This window comes from Colletotrichum navitas (assembly GCF_030913465.1).
Source record: "Colletotrichum navitas strain CBS 125086 chromosome Unknown LY79scaffold_97, whole genome shotgun sequence".
In the NCBI taxonomy this organism is placed as follows: Eukaryota; Fungi; Ascomycota; class Sordariomycetes; order Glomerellales; family Glomerellaceae; genus Colletotrichum; species Colletotrichum navitas.
The window spans coordinates 1-14,142 of NW_026850643.1; the positions used below are offsets into that span (position 1 = coordinate 1).

A 14,142-nucleotide genomic window follows, 5' to 3' on the forward strand; every position below is an offset into this window, starting at 1 on the left:
TGTTCAGGAACAGTCGGCATCAATGTTCGCGCGGATGACATTGGATGCCATGCAAGAAAGAGGTTACCGGCGCGTACTGATTGCATCACTCCTCGTTTATTACCGAGTTGATCATGCCATAGTTGCATGTTGCGTTTGCAACCTCGCCGTCACATCAACCACATATAGATCCTCGAGTCGAGACCCCTGAATTGGCATGCGTCGCCCCTATGTATTTGTATTTCTCGAAGCCCCGATCGGTAATACACACATCATAATCTAGATTGATTGCATTCTATGCCGATTATGGAAAACTTTGCATCTGTCTGATCAATATGGTGGTCTTGCTCCAGGAGAGGAATGACAGTGGCCGCTTGCGGAGGATGCTGGACTTGGTATTAAAGTTTGGCATTGCACACTCTGAGTCACGTCTTTGCAGCTCACTCCGAGAAAGGCTAGGCGTAGTGAATAATATTGTTGTAGGTAAGCCTCGCCTCCGTATTGTAGTAGTATTGACTATTTGAAGTCCCCAAGTCACGAAGCTTGCAAGTTCATCTTGTTCATGATTACTGACCAGGCCTCGGTGTGAATGATAACTAACAAAAATTGCGTGAAGCGCAAGCATAGAAAATAAGATCGCTGTCATTCATTCTATTACCTAAATTCGGAACTCAGCGAGGATATAAATTATGCCTGCTTCGGCTTGTTATCCATGGTGTGATTCACATCGAACTGGTCCGGTGCGATTATGGGAGAGATTCCTTCCTGTTTTCACTGAGGTTATGCTTGTAATTGCATAAAGGTGTATTATGATGCAAAATCTAAAGCTATAACAAGACCTCTCCTGCCCCCTTAAGAAGTTTGGATTCAAAGGAAGGTGATTGGCTCCCATCTTCTATCAGGCAAGAAGATGTTATTCCCATGACGACAGCCGGGAGGGAGGGAAAGCGTCTCCGAACAATTGGCTTTCCCCTACCAGTATTCTACAAGCGGGAAACAGCTATATCAAGGTTTCACCTTCTAGTTCTCACGATCCCCCCAGAGGCTGAGTCGTCTGATCACTGACGGCGGACGGCCCCCAGACCATCATGATTCATACCCATGCATCATTCCGTTTCCCCTTTAATGATCCTAATAGAAGTATCTTCCCTACAATACCGAGTTCAGCACCCAACTGACTTCAATTCAAACACAATGCTTACCGAAATTGCACGGAATATGTATCTCAAGGCCACAGCGGATAGAGCCCGGACAATTAGAAGGGAAATTGATCGAATCCTCAATTTTGCATCTCTTGAAGAGTTTGCCACTATTGCTGCCCAGATACCGATACCCGATGACCCCGATTGGGATCTTTTTGAACCCCCCCGGGAAAGCTCCGATATTGGGCGGTCGACATGGGATGACTCCGAGGACGTGACCACCGACCTAAACGCCGCTGGATCACGAGCTGTAGATCCGTTTTCTCCGAGCAACGGCATACTCGACGAAAACAACTTGGAAGACATACGATCGGACAACAGTAGCCTCGCGAGGCTTGTTGAAGTGTTCAGAATCCGCATGAGACGAGGCAGCAACGACAGCACAGGCAGAAAAGCTTGTGACATGCGGATAACTGCCAGAGATTCCATAAATAATAGGAAACAGTCGATAAACGGCCTATTTCAAGCTATAAATCCATCTGAAAACCTGACGGAGACGGTCATGCCGACTGTTTCACCCACACCTCGATCACACGGTTGCCCAGTGTATCTGCGAAAGCAACGTCTCATAGTAGAGAACGTCGACCAGTTTTCTTCCAATATACCATTCAAAGACCAAACCCACAACATCGTCGTCCACGATCAGTTTTCAGCTAAACACCCTTCAGGCTTACCCAAGACCAACCTCAAGGAACGTTTCACTCAGCTGAGCAACGAAGCCGTTCGCGTACAGTCCTTGTTAAGGTTCCTGAAGTCTCAGGAAAGCACTCCTACCCAGATCGGGAGGCGACGCGGTCACAAGGGTCGACTGAGGGGTCAAAATAACATAGCTCATCCCTTAAAACAGAGTGTCACAATGGAGGAATACGAAGCAAGACCAGATGCGATATTCGGAGAGAAAGGTTATGTGAGAATGGTCAGGTGGTAATGGAGATGGTGATGATGGATAAAAATGCAGTTGGTACTACGACGTGCGACTGGAAAAGAAAAAGGGGCAATCAATGACGGCGTCCGGAAACTAAAGGAGTGATTCAGCGAATCATACAGTATTTTCACTTCGCAATGAAATAAAATAGTATCGTTTGGATTCGGGCAAAAAGAAAAGCGACAAGGAGCGAGGCACTTGTAATTGAGCTTGGGCTATCAGTAGGCATCATTGTACAAGCGGATCGAGGGCAGTATTTAGGCCACGCGGCCTTACTGAATATTTGCAATCCCAAAGTGAGATTGTCGTATTTTTCTGATAAACACTGGAAATTCTAGCAGTCATTGATTCGAGTTTGACAAGGTCAATTTGCAAGATTATTCATATACGTCGATCTACTTGAGGAACTTGTCCTTTGCCTCCGGGATGAAGATTAGGACAGATAAGAACAGCTCAAAGTGCCGTGCTTCCCACTCATCGGATTGGATGCTACTTCTGATACCTCCGGGGTGCGGTGGAAAATATCTCTTTCAGCTGGTTGTCCAGCCACTTGACGTCGTCAAAGTTACCCGGTGGGCCGCCGGCCCAATGTCCCCAGATGGATGGAAAGACGGCCAGCTTACCAACACCCTTGGTCATGTACTCTACCTCAATCTCGGAATCCTCAGGTCTGTACCTGTCAGTAACAATCGGAATGGTGGGATCTACAAGGAAGTCTTACGGGAAGTAGAGATCAGTCTTCGAAGGTAGTACCAAGGTTTTCGCCTTGATACCCGCCATGGCCTTTTTCAAGTCACCGTTGTATGGCTCCTGGTCGCTCACATCGGCGCTCTGCCATGTCTGGATCATGGTTAGAAGATTCTCGGGGTCCTTGCTCAGAGCCCACTTCTCCCAAAAGGTCTGAAGAAAGTCTTCGAGGTCTTTGGATTTGTAGTGCTCCTTGTAGACCTCTTGTCGATAGAAGGTCTGGGAAAAGCCCCATCCAGCATACACACGACCGAATGCCTTCAAGCCCGCTTGTTTCTCCTCGTCGGACCAGATTCGGACAGACTTGTCGTTGGCCGCCGCCGCGCGCCCGTTGCCACTCCCGGCCGAGCTGATCTTCTTCGCAGCAAGAAGCGCTGACTTGACTCCTTCTAGGAACACTTTGTTATGTAGAGCACACTTGGCTGCGCCGCAGAAAGGAACGCAAATGTCCATCATGTCAGGGTATTGTGTCGCCCATTGAAATGATTGAGCAGCACCCATAGACCAGCCTAGAACTGCCCTCAGGTGCTTGACGTTGAGTTCTTCGGTAACGAGCTGGTGTTGTGCACGCACATTGTCATACAGAGAAACGTCGGGGAATGGGCTGATGTCAGAGTTGGACGGGCTGATGGACTGTCCGTTGCCAAAGAGGGCAGGAATTATGATGAAGTATTTTGATGGGTCGAGAGTCTTGTCATCTCCTGCCAACCATTCGTTGTCCGCAATGGCACCGGAGAACCAAGTTGGATAGACGACGGCTGGCAGGGAAGCATCGCCAAAGGTTCTGTAGGCAATCCAAGCACCAGGCAGCGTTTTGCCGCTCTGGAGCTTGAAGTCGCCAAGCACGAACTTCTTGATATCGGCCATGGCGTGCGATAATGTTTGAACGGTCTGCTGCGTGTCAATGATGTGTAGTAACGCAAGATCAGGAGTCTTCAGGATGATTGTTGGATTTCCCTAGCTGACCCCGAAGGAGGGGAACTTCACGTATGTTGAGATAACAACGGCTTATCTAACATTGGGTTGCCGTCAACGCCATGTCTCTAACCACAGGTAGGCAAGGTTCAGCCGGTCTAAGCCGCGAGGGCAGAGCCCCGCATCTTGGTTTAGCATGCATGCAGCGTGTTTGATAACCGAGAATCGTACAAGCCAAACTAGTTACTCTTCAACGGCTGGCTTTCTTGTCTTTTTCATAGGTGTCATTATTGCATTGGTGGGCCCTAAACTCGCGATGCAGCTAACCAGTTTGTAAGACAAACGACAGGGGTGAACCAAGGTAAAAATATTCCTCCCCTCCCTTCATGGATGAAATTAATCTCTCCTAACCAAAGACCTTGTAACGCCTCTTTCTTTAAAGCTATCAACTTACATATATACACCCGCCGAGGACGACCGTATAAAAACAACCATTGTAGTCCCAAATCACAATACATCATGAATAATAACCAACACCAGCCGGAACAAGATAATGTCGAAAAACACATTCCCGCGGAAATACAAGATATGTCTGACGAGGAGATCAAAGTCGAATTCCGGTCCAGCCAGGCATGCAAAAGGTGCCTGCAATACTTTCACCCGGAGCTGACGAGTCCCTCACCCGGTCGCCATCTCCTGGTAGCTATCGCAGATGTACCACATAAGATACTGCATGAAAACCCAGACAACCTTGCAGATGGCATCAAGCAAGGCTGCTGGTGGTGCAACCGGGTCCTCTTGGCGATCCAAAAAACGCATGGTCCGATGACTATCAAGCACTTGCTCAGGATCTATCCAGGCTTCCATTCCTTCTCCCGTGGCCTGGAAGACTGGAATGAGGGCAGCGCAACTTGTTTCCTCACGTGGAGAATGACTGAGGGGTCGTTGCGTGACGCGGTGTGGTTTGGGCGTAAAGATTGGGCGCGGTCCCCACGAGGCATTTGTTTCAAGCCAGATTCCACCCGCAGCGGGGATCCATTCGAGTATCTCCCGCGTTGGATGTACCGACTCGGCAAACTGGAAGGAAACACGGGCTCGCAGCGCACGATGGAATATATCGCAGCCCAAATTCGCAAGTGCATGGAGACTCATGAGAGTTGTCGTGTGCCCTCCAAGTCTACTTGGTATCTCCGGCGGCTATTGCAGATTCTGTCGTCCGACGACCGGGCCACTGTTACAGGGCTACGCCTAGTGGAAACGGAAGAAACACCAATTCACGGCCCGTATGCTACGCTTAGTTATTGCTGGGGGAGTAAACCCAACTTGACTTTAAAGTTGGATAATTATAAGGAATATCGCATCACGGGGATGCCGGCCTTCGTAATACCGCAGCTGTTCCTGGATGCGGCGTTTGTTACGATGAAGGTTGGGGCTGGATATATCTGGATTGACTCATTGGTAAGTACACAATATCATTTACCTCTTATACATACTATTTCCCTGGACTTGTGACATATTCTACTTTTCCGGTTGAGTCCATTTTGCCAGCAGGAATATCTACAACAAAGCGTAAGCAGTGCTCATGCCTACTATTGCCCAAAGCTAGGCTATGGCACTTGAATACTATTACTCTGCATGTTGCTTTGTTTATTAGTCTGAAGAGACACAGTTAACACAGATCGTTTTTGAAGCCTGAAACTAATTGCGAGACAGTGCATTATCCAAGATTCAAAGGACGATTGGATCCGGGAAAGCACCACTATGCATAATGTGTATCAACACGGTCTCTGCAATATCATGGCGGCTTCGGCTGGGCACAGCGGCGAGCCTCTCTTTAGCAGGCGGGACGTGCGACTCATCACGCCTTGTATTATCCCTGGCGCAGAGTCTGACAACATGTCAACATATGTCCAAGGCCTAGAGGAGATCAATGAAGAAGGTCAATGGTTTGAACAGCTCAGCGCCGAACCCTTGTACAGACGTGGATGGGTACTGCAGGAACGACTGCTGTCAACGCGTAGCGCCATATTCACACGGCAAAACGTGTATTTACAGTGTCCCTACGGCATCACCCGGGAAGTACACCCCGACAACAATAGCGTGGATCTGTCCTTTGGGTTCTCCGACCCGCGCATGATCCCGAGCAAGTTCACTCCGGAGACATGTTTCGAGACATGGCGGTTGATCATAAACGCATACGCGAAGACCAACCTTTCGTTCGCGACCGATACCTTCTACGCGCTAGCTGGTCTCGCCGAGAGGGTTAAGCAGCTGTCTGGGTCCAAGTACCTGCATGGACTCTGAGAGGTCGATCTGGCCAAGTGTCTCGCCTGGTGGGACGAGACGCATGAGCGAAGACCTGGGCTTGAGGCACCCAGTTGGTCGTGGGCGTGTGTGCGAAAACCGCAGTACTTTGACTTTACCCAAAGTGAGGCGATCCCTCGAACGTGGGGTACGATGACAGATGGCATTTTGGGACTGCAGGGCCCCATGTTTTCCATCAGCACCGGGTCACCTGCCTCCCACTTGGACACCGATATGGTCCAAAAAGGAGATCATGCGAAGGGTGGAGGGTGTTGCAGACCGATGCGATACCGTAGCGCAGTTCGATGGGCCAGAGATCGAAAGAGAAGAGAAGCCAGTGACAGGAGACTTGCTGTGCGTCCTTCTGACGAGGTCACACTGCCGGCCTGAATACATGGGTATCCTTCTTGCGCCAGTTTCCGTATCCGACATCACTGCACCATATCGGCGGGTGGGCTTCTTCCGACTTGATTTATCATATAACGGAACGCCAAGCCACGTAGAGACGAATGTTGGCTGGGCGCCTGAAATAACGAAACGAGGGCGTGAGTTTTTGGACGAGTGTTACCAGCGCTTGTTGGAGACCTTAAAGGCTCAACCGAAGGGTGCCCGTGGCCTCGCGTGCGATGGGGCAACTGACGAACAAACAATATTTCTTGTGTAAGGAGTCGAAAGAGCGATACATGACTCGGAAGGACAGTGGAAGAGCCAAAAATGTGTAAAAGCTCATGGAAGACGCCTTTAAGGCATTCAATCCGGCTACCGACCGTTTCTCCTCTACACTACACTACCAAGGACCTAGCTAGATTGAGCAAATCAATCTTCCACGTGAACGAATATATATAATATGTACTGTGAGAAGTCTCAAAGCTGGAAAGTCTTTAATTGGTCTCGAAGGAGAAAGATAATAGCATTCTCCTTCTCCAGCGATCAGAGAACTTACTATTCTTATGCGCCTTGTCAAATTGATCGCGTGGGGAAGACTGTTAATAGCTGCCGATTTAGAGATTCGACAATGTTGCTTTTAGGCCAAGAAGTTTACAATTTCCATGTCTCTGAGGAAGAATACGTCGCTGCTGGTTCTCATACACTTCTACGTCTTGAACTCCGATCGAAGTAGACCATACACAAAGAAGCTGGGCTCTGTGAGCGACTCAATGTCTGCCAGAAAAGCATACCATACCGGGAACGCGGGGACAAACGGCTGTTTACCTTCCTTACCCGTTGAAGACGTCGCTTAGTGGTGTTGATGTATATTAGCTATGGGCGACGACGGAAAATTTCTCATTCGTGCAAGAATTAGCCGCGACGATTGCCGCTAGCCCAGGCGATGGCAGACGCGAATTATGATTTTGAACACAGCCGGAAGATTGCAAGAATTTGCGACCTGTCGCATGTTTGAGTTGTTAATGTTTCACTGACATAAGAGAACTGCGCGGCAATGCTACCTTTGCAGGATGATTCGGAACTCAAAAGATGTGATATATCGTTTGTTATTAGCTGTAGCAACGAAATGACCGTATAAAGAGACTCTCCACGCACGTTGTCGAGCTTTGTGACTAAACCTCATGTTCTGCGGTAGTATGATGCTGGGCGATATTACTCTTGCTGTCCCCTCCCCCCTCCAACCCCATGTTCTCAAGATCTCAATCTTTTCTGTGTGATTATATTACACTCTTACAATACGAGCTTTGCGATGTTCAGGCATTGCCCTTTTTGACCCTAGCGCGCCAAGATCAAACGAAGACAAACATCTCGGCGCTAAAATTCGGGTTGAACTGATGAAAGGCAAGCATCCCGGAGAACAAAGGTCAGATGGGCGAGACACTCATGCCGGTAACTGGACGGAGTACCGAGTGCTCTTTGCTGTACGGAGTATAGGGTCAGAAGAGGGAAAGAGGTGGAGTGGATGGTACATATGAGACCGCGTGGTGATTGGAGGGGAAAAATTGACGGTGCAAGATACCAACACTCAGAAAGGGCTTGGCAATCAATCCTTTTCAATAGCACAAACATTCCAAGGGTGTGAATTGGTGCACGGGTCGATCATTACCCTCTGAGGTCGTCTCAGTTCCGCGCCATAATCTGAGCAGTGGTTGGAATCAAGGACGGGAATTGGTTTCCGCATCTATTACACTTTGGTTGGGAGTAATCAGTCCGAGGAGGTAATCGAGAGATGTCCTGCAAAGAGGCGACAGCTGTATTCTTCTCATAGTCATCCAAAGTCAGGGATCGTTGCCACATGTCCAATAGTTTTGCTAGCTACCTCTCCACTACTCAACAACTCATCTGCTCAAGGAGCCGCCAACTCTTGTTGTACCTGCACGGCGATCCCCCGTCCCACCCATGTAAGATATTCCTCCAACGGTCGCTCCTCGTTCATTTACCTCAGCTCTTAGCGCTGCTCTACCTCTGGGGTGACACGCGAAAAGCGAGCCGAACGCCACTGGATTTCAGAGTTCCAACATGTCTTCAGCCAGCAATGTTTGCTCCGTATAACACACCTGCTATGAAAAAGCGTGTTCTCCTATTTCACAACTTCTTGGTCAGTGGAATTGTGCTCTGTGTCTTGGTTTGGGCAATCTCACCAACTCGAGAAAGATCCAAAAAGATGGTAGCTTCCCAACTTATGCTGGCTATCTCGATGCGAAGGACTTTGGAGGCCAATCAAGTTTCATCGCGATCTGCTAGGGCCAGAGCGCCCTCCACAGAGACCACCCCATCCCCCCCCCCCTGAGCGTTCGACATCCTGGAATGAATTTGAGGGCACCCCAGTTGCATATGCCGAGGTGGTTGAGATCTTGATTCAGGACAAGGGCCACATGCAGTTGAAAGTACCTGGTAGTATACGTTAGTCGTCAACATGGGGGTGACTTGTCTCGCAATTTCAAGCACTAGTAAGAATACCGTTCTCTCCAACGAAGATGCCAAGGATTGGGAACGGTCCGTATATTTAAGTCAGCACCATCTGCACACTGGAAGGACAGTTATTCTTATGCCACACCGCGCCTACTTTTTGTCTTTCGTTCAAGCTTTTATTCACCTTACTACTTCAAGCCTCGGTGGTGCCAGTCGCCCCTTGCTACACTTATACTTGCTCTGTCCAGACCGTGTGGTCGACAAACAATCCGTTACAAACATCAAGATGAAGTTCTCCGCCGTTATATTCATGTCCGCTCTGGCCACCGCTTTGCCAGCCAATACTATCAGTGCACGCAACGAGCTTGCTCTACGACAGGCCGCTGCGGCTTGTAACATCGGTTACTGCACTCAGAATGGCGGTACCACCGGTGGCGCCGGCGGCTCTAGCGTGACTGTCAAGACCGTTGACGAACTCGTTGCAGCCGCCAAGCGTACAGGTCCTCTTACCATTGTTGTCTCTGGCGCCATCTCGGGCAGCGCCAAGGTTCGCGTCTCTTCCGATAAGACTATCATCGGAGAGAAGGGAAGCTGTAAGTAGATGCGAGCCAACAACATACTGTATATCTTGGAAACAGTTTTTATCCCTACTCATTGCCATACTGACTGCATCACTAGCCCTGAACAACGTTGGATTATACATTCGTCAGTCCAAGAACGTCATCATTCGCAACTTGAAGATCGGCGGTGTGAAAGCATCCAACGGTGATGCCATTGGCATTGATGAGTCAACCAACATCTGGGTCGACCATTGCGACCTTTCTGGCGACCTGAGTGGCGGCAAGGATGACCTCGACGGTCTCCTTGATGTCTCTCACGGCGCCGACTGGATCACTATCTCCAACGTTTACTTTCACGACCACGTAAGTCTTGTCTTCTGTTCCTTATCATCAGCTATTCGGAGCTTCGGAAAGTAACATCGGGCATTCAGTGGAAGGGATCTCTGGTTGGCCACTCCGACAACAATGCCGGCGAGGATACGGGCAAGCTCCACGTCACCTACGCCAACAACCACTGGTTCAACGTCAACTCCCGCACCCCCCTAGTCCGCTTCGGCACCGTCCACGTCGTCAACAGCTACTACAACAAGCTCCTTTCGTCGGGCATAAACTCGCGCATGGGCGCTCAGGTCCTTGTCCAGAGCACCGCGTTCACCAACAGCCCTGCCAAGGCTATCTTCTTCGCCGATTCTAAGCAGACCGGCTACGCTGTTGCTGAGGACGTCAGCCTTGGCGGCTCTCAGAACACTGCCCCAAAGGGAACCCTCACCTCCGCCTCGCTCCCCTACAAGCTCACTGCCATTGGTTCCAGCAAGGTCGCCAGCACCATCCCTGGCACTGCTGGCCAGAAGCTGTGAGGAGCATATTCGGCCTCGGCGATGTGAAGGTGCGAGACTAACATTGAGGTGTTGTTGTACATACTTGACTGAGTATATAAGAGCGGTGGCGATGGATCGTTAATATGTTCTCATACTGTGTACATATTTTGGGGCCAACAATGCGCTTTTGCCAATGTTGGAACCCCGAAGAAATCATAACATACAGATTTGTCTATTGTATGGACTTAACCGGATTCTCTCCCTATCTGAGTGTTCACTCCTTCTCTCAGCGGGGCAAACTCTAGATAGTGATCTTCAGATCGCAGCGTTGATCCGGTTGCAAACGTCTTTTGATTTTTTGATGAACAGGAGAGTAAACTTCCTTGCAACCTGAAAGGTCCAGTTGTGTATTAGTTGCCAGGCAGATGAGAGAAGGTCAACCCATTTGTTTCAAAGTGTCGCAGAGTACCCTACTCTCTCTTTTGGATACGTGGGAAGCAAAGCCACACGGTAGCCACCACCGCAATCAATGATAGAATGATGGGTTGGAGCACCGTAACACCCTTGCTAGTCGCAATGGCACCAATGATGAATGGGAACACTGTTCCCCCTGTGCCTCCAATAGCCATAGCGAAGCCAATGGCACTGACATGAATGTGTTTCGGAAGAAGCTTGGCCGTCATCGTAACAGCACCAGGGAACATCGGACCCAAGAAGAAACCAAGGAACGCCACAGCAATAGCTGAGACGATGAACTGGGGCACAAGCCAGAAGAGAAGTTGAAGGGCAATGCAGATAACGAGATAGATGCTGATACAGAGCCTCTCCCCGTATCTCTCGGTTACGAAACCTAGGCATGCGCGGCCCAGGGCCTGTCCGGCCCAAAAGCCTGTGGCAGAGACACCAGATGCATAGGCGGACGCCTTGCGGACGCGAAGCATGAAGGTGACAATCCAACCACCTAGGCCGACTATAAAACAATGTCAGACATGCGTCGATGCGGAAGACTTTACCCACGGTACCAAAACATACCTTCGGCACCCATATATGCGAAGAAGAACACGGAGCAAAGCCAGGTGACCTTGGACTTGAGTGCGATTCGAGTGCCAGCACCCCCTTGACCCTCGTTTTCATGAGCGTGTTCGGCGCGATACATAGCACCGGTCTTTGGCCAGAAAGTGATGGCAAGACCGACGAGTTCGAGAACAGACGCACCAACCTATGGATTCGTCAGGGTTTCCGTAGACTCCATGCGCTTGTGCATCGTCGACTCACCATGAAATAGTAATAGTTGTACCATGGAAGTGAAGAAGTAACCACCATCGATGTAGCAATCAGCGGGGCAATGAGGGCGCCCACGGAGTAGGAGGCGTGGAGGAAGCCCTGGATCGTGTTGGTCTTGTCCATGGCGCCAATCCAAGCACAGAAGCAAGCGTCGGTCAGTCCATTGCCAAACCCACTGATCATATTCGCAACCACTAGGACTGGATAGGGAGGATGCAGGGACAGAACAACATAGGTGACGATATGACACAGGGGGGCCATGATAGCAACCCCTCGCTGTCCAAATTTCTGGTGAATTCTGGCGTTTGTGAACGCCGCAACTGAGTAGCCGGCGAAGGGCGTTAGGAAGATGAGTGAGACGATCGTGTAGCTCAAGTCATAGTATGTTTCGAGCTATTCACGAATGAGAATGGCTGGCAAGCTTCGTAGACACATCGGCTGGGCTTACATATGGAATCAGGGCCTATAAGTGGTGAGCAAGTGATGTTTCTCATGCGCAGTCCGGACAACCTACACCAACTGCCGCATCATTCATGCCGGAAATAATGAAGGAGAAGAAAGCGAATACAATCCTGCCAACGTTGCCCTTGGGCGAGTTCCAGCGCTCGATGGGTCCATGAGCGTTCGGCGGCGGGGTACTGTCCAGGTCGTCTGTTGTTGACTGATGGGCCTCGGAACCGTCCAGCTTCGGCGAAATATCTTCGAGCGATCGGCCATGACTGGAGGTCAAGTGGCCGAGCTCATGGACATCTGGCCCGAAAGGTTTGTGTTGCTGCGTATCGGAACGCGTCTCGGTGGCGGTCTGCGACATACTGGCTGTAATGACCGGTTCACGAGTAGCTTTTTGCGATGCAACTCGTGTAGACAGCTTGGTCGCGGCCGTTCCGGTGACAAGGTGCTCCAGCTGAACAGAGACTGCAGATGAAGAGAGACTTCGGTTGAAGAAGAAGAAGAAGCCTCAGCGGAAGATTCGAACATATAAGACCGATGAGGCCAACCGGCGAGACGAGCGGGGCGGGGAGGTTACGAGCCCGATAATTACCCGGCCGAACTAGGCCCCCTTTCGGTATCGGGAGCGGCGGAAGTGGAATACTGGCGGAGAACTCCGCATCGATCGGGGCAGTAGTCCATTACTGGCAATAACTAACACGTATTAAGACTTGTGAGGGCTAGCGTCTTTGACAGCCTTTAGTTTTTGATTCGCCTGCTTGACTCGGTTCCTGGACAGGGATTCCGTTCACGGAGTCGAGCCATCGGGCCCACCAGAACGTGGAGGAAAGGGTGTCTGTGAAGTATTAATAGCCGCTAAAGGAGGCGGTAGTGATAGACTGTGCACTATGGCAGCGATATATTCCGGGCACGCTCTTAGTGTCGTGCTCTTTCAACCGAGGACATCTAAACGTACATAAGTTTGGTGTTTGTCGGGGAAGCATCGTGATTGATCATCCTGATACGATGGGTGCTTGACGATGAAATTCGGGAGTACATATATAACAACCATAACTTCCGTTTTGTAGGTAGTAGAAGATGGAATCTTCCACTACTTGACTGGCAGAAACAAATGACCCATAGATACTTCTACGGTCAGGGATTTCCCTGATAAACAACCTGGATTCTGCTTTTGGCAACGCAAGTAACCAATTTGCAAGTTTTCTCGGATGAAAGGGCAGATTAACCCAGTGTTGTTGAACGTAACCCGTTCTCTGTGTTTATCCAGCGCCTCAAGGAGTCATCGGCACTATTTCTTGGCAACAGCAGACTCGGCATAAATGGCTTACTCGGTTTTTAAAAGGCGGTGATTAGGCATTCCACCCAGGCTACCTCAGATCAATATGATCAGTAGTGTGTAACGAACTGGGCAGTCGTAGCGAGTATTGTCTCAGATTTTTGGAAGGTGAAAGAAGCGCATGCAAAGGATAGACGTTATCGATGATGTCTTCCATGCATTGGAAGGAGTGTCGTAGATTCGGGATAGTGAGTCAACCGAGTGCTGCGTCAAGTCCGAGACTTCACTTCAAAGCATTGGCTGGAGGATTACGCGAATAGCCCGAACCCACGGTGGCTATCTGAACTATTTGATGAACATGGTAGATTTCGGTCAACACACAAGTAATATCCCGCATGGTTTTGACTTCGGCTTTATCAAGCATACAATCCGGAGCCAATAAACCCGAGTTTAGTACTTGATGTTGACTTCCTATGCCGTGCTATGATTCTTGAGGAAAGCTAAGATTAGTCATGGCTATGGGCAGACAGAAAACTGGCTCTTCAAATTTTGGCATTGACAAGCGAGTCACACAAGCTGAGGCGGTATAATGTTTGTGTTTCCCACCACGTTTCACAAATCGTGTTCACATTCAATCATTAGCTGTGACCCTTTCAGGCCTACATACACTCATATTTCAATTGCCAAAAGAATACAGTGTGCAAAGAGGGATCAGATACAAGAAACACTTGGGAAGCATATCTAAGAAGCTGTGGCGTTTTCTAACAGACAGGGGTATTGCTTGTCCTTCAAGGTGGTCTCGTCCATATGACCTCCATGATTG

General features: G+C 49.7%; 7 protein-coding genes across 7 annotated transcripts; 4 read left to right on the forward strand and 3 right to left on the reverse strand.

The window, feature by feature from the left end:
* Positions 1–237: 237 nt before the first annotated feature.
* Positions 238–853, reverse strand: LY79DRAFT_416094 (uncharacterized protein). The gene has a single exon (XM_060553129.1). The coding sequence runs from the start codon at positions 623–625 to the stop codon at positions 284–286; it is 342 nt and encodes a 113-aa protein (XP_060408817.1). The 5' UTR covers positions 626–853; the 3' UTR covers positions 238–283.
* A 320-nt stretch (positions 854–1,173) lies between these two features.
* On the forward strand, positions 1,174–2,109 carry LY79DRAFT_526229 (uncharacterized protein; the record flags this gene model as incomplete). The annotated part of the gene is made up of 1 exon (XM_060555822.1): positions 1,174–2,109. The coding sequence occupies one exon, from the start codon at positions 1,174–1,176 to the stop codon at positions 2,107–2,109; it is 936 nt and encodes a 311-aa protein (XP_060408818.1).
* Positions 2,110–2,454: 345 nt separating this feature from the next.
* Positions 2,455–3,968, reverse strand: LY79DRAFT_616911 (Alpha/Beta hydrolase protein). The gene is made up of 2 exons (XM_060562007.1): positions 2,828–3,968; positions 2,455–2,776 (listed from the first exon to the last, which is right to left on the reverse strand). The coding sequence occupies exons 1-2, from the start codon at positions 3,718–3,720 to the stop codon at positions 2,596–2,598; spliced, it is 1,074 nt and encodes a 357-aa protein (XP_060408819.1). The 5' UTR covers positions 3,721–3,968; the 3' UTR covers positions 2,455–2,595.
* An 85-nt stretch (positions 3,969–4,053) lies between these two features.
* Positions 4,054–5,226, forward strand: LY79DRAFT_662926 (uncharacterized protein; the record flags this gene model as incomplete). Its single annotated transcript, XM_060562829.1, has 2 exons — positions 4,054–4,129; positions 4,185–5,226. A coding segment is annotated over exon 2 (939 nt), but the record flags the coding sequence as incomplete, so codon positions are not given.
* A 303-nt stretch (positions 5,227–5,529) lies between these two features.
* LY79DRAFT_594069 (tol protein) lies at positions 5,530–6,736 on the forward strand (the record flags this gene model as incomplete). The annotated part of the gene is given in 3 exon segments (XM_060561639.1): positions 5,530–6,030; positions 6,076–6,309; positions 6,320–6,736. The coding sequence occupies 3 exon segments, from the start codon at positions 5,530–5,532 to the stop codon at positions 6,734–6,736; spliced, it is 1,152 nt and encodes a 383-aa protein (XP_060408821.1).
* Positions 6,737–9,217: 2,481 nt separating this feature from the next.
* LY79DRAFT_673782 (pectate lyase) lies at positions 9,218–10,348 on the forward strand (the record flags this gene model as incomplete). The annotated part of the gene is made up of 3 exons (XM_060564221.1): positions 9,218–9,524; positions 9,610–9,854; positions 9,923–10,348. The coding sequence occupies 3 exons, from the start codon at positions 9,218–9,220 to the stop codon at positions 10,346–10,348; spliced, it is 978 nt and encodes a 325-aa protein (XP_060408822.1).
* Positions 10,349–10,563: 215 nt separating this feature from the next.
* LY79DRAFT_416146 (major facilitator superfamily transporter) lies at positions 10,564–12,532 on the reverse strand. Its single transcript, XM_060553130.1, has 5 exons — positions 12,108–12,532; positions 12,042–12,056; positions 11,585–11,986; positions 11,342–11,528; positions 10,564–11,279 (listed from the first exon to the last, which is right to left on the reverse strand). Exons 1-5 carry the CDS (start codon positions 12,402–12,404, stop codon positions 10,780–10,782), a joined length of 1,401 nt encoding a protein of 466 aa, XP_060408823.1. The 5' UTR covers positions 12,405–12,532; the 3' UTR covers positions 10,564–10,779.
* Positions 12,533–14,142: the final 1,610 nt, after the last annotated feature.

Excerpts from the sequence above, each read along its gene's own strand:
- LY79DRAFT_416094 (XM_060553129.1), bottom strand. The coding sequence starts at position 625 with ATGACAGCGATCTTATTTTCTATGCTTGCGCTTCACGCAATTTTTGTT.
- LY79DRAFT_616911 (XM_060562007.1), bottom strand. The coding sequence starts at position 3,720 with ATGGCCGATATCAAGAAGTTCGTGCTTGGCGACTTCAAGCTCCAGAGC. Across the intron at positions 2,777-2,827 it reads AAGACTGATCTCTACTTCCC|ACCTGAGGATTCCGAGATTG; the intron begins GTAAGACTTCCT and ends TGACAGGTACAG.
- LY79DRAFT_416146 (XM_060553130.1), bottom strand. The coding sequence starts at position 12,404 with ATGTCGCAGACCGCCACCGAGACGCGTTCCGATACGCAGCAACACAAA. Across the intron at positions 11,529-11,584 it reads ACAACTATTACTATTTCATG|GTTGGTGCGTCTGTTCTCGA; the intron begins GTGAGTCGACGA and ends ACGAATCCATAG. Across the intron at positions 11,280-11,341 it reads CGCATATATGGGTGCCGAAG|TCGGCCTAGGTGGTTGGATT; the intron begins GTATGTTTTGGT and ends ATTGTTTTATAG.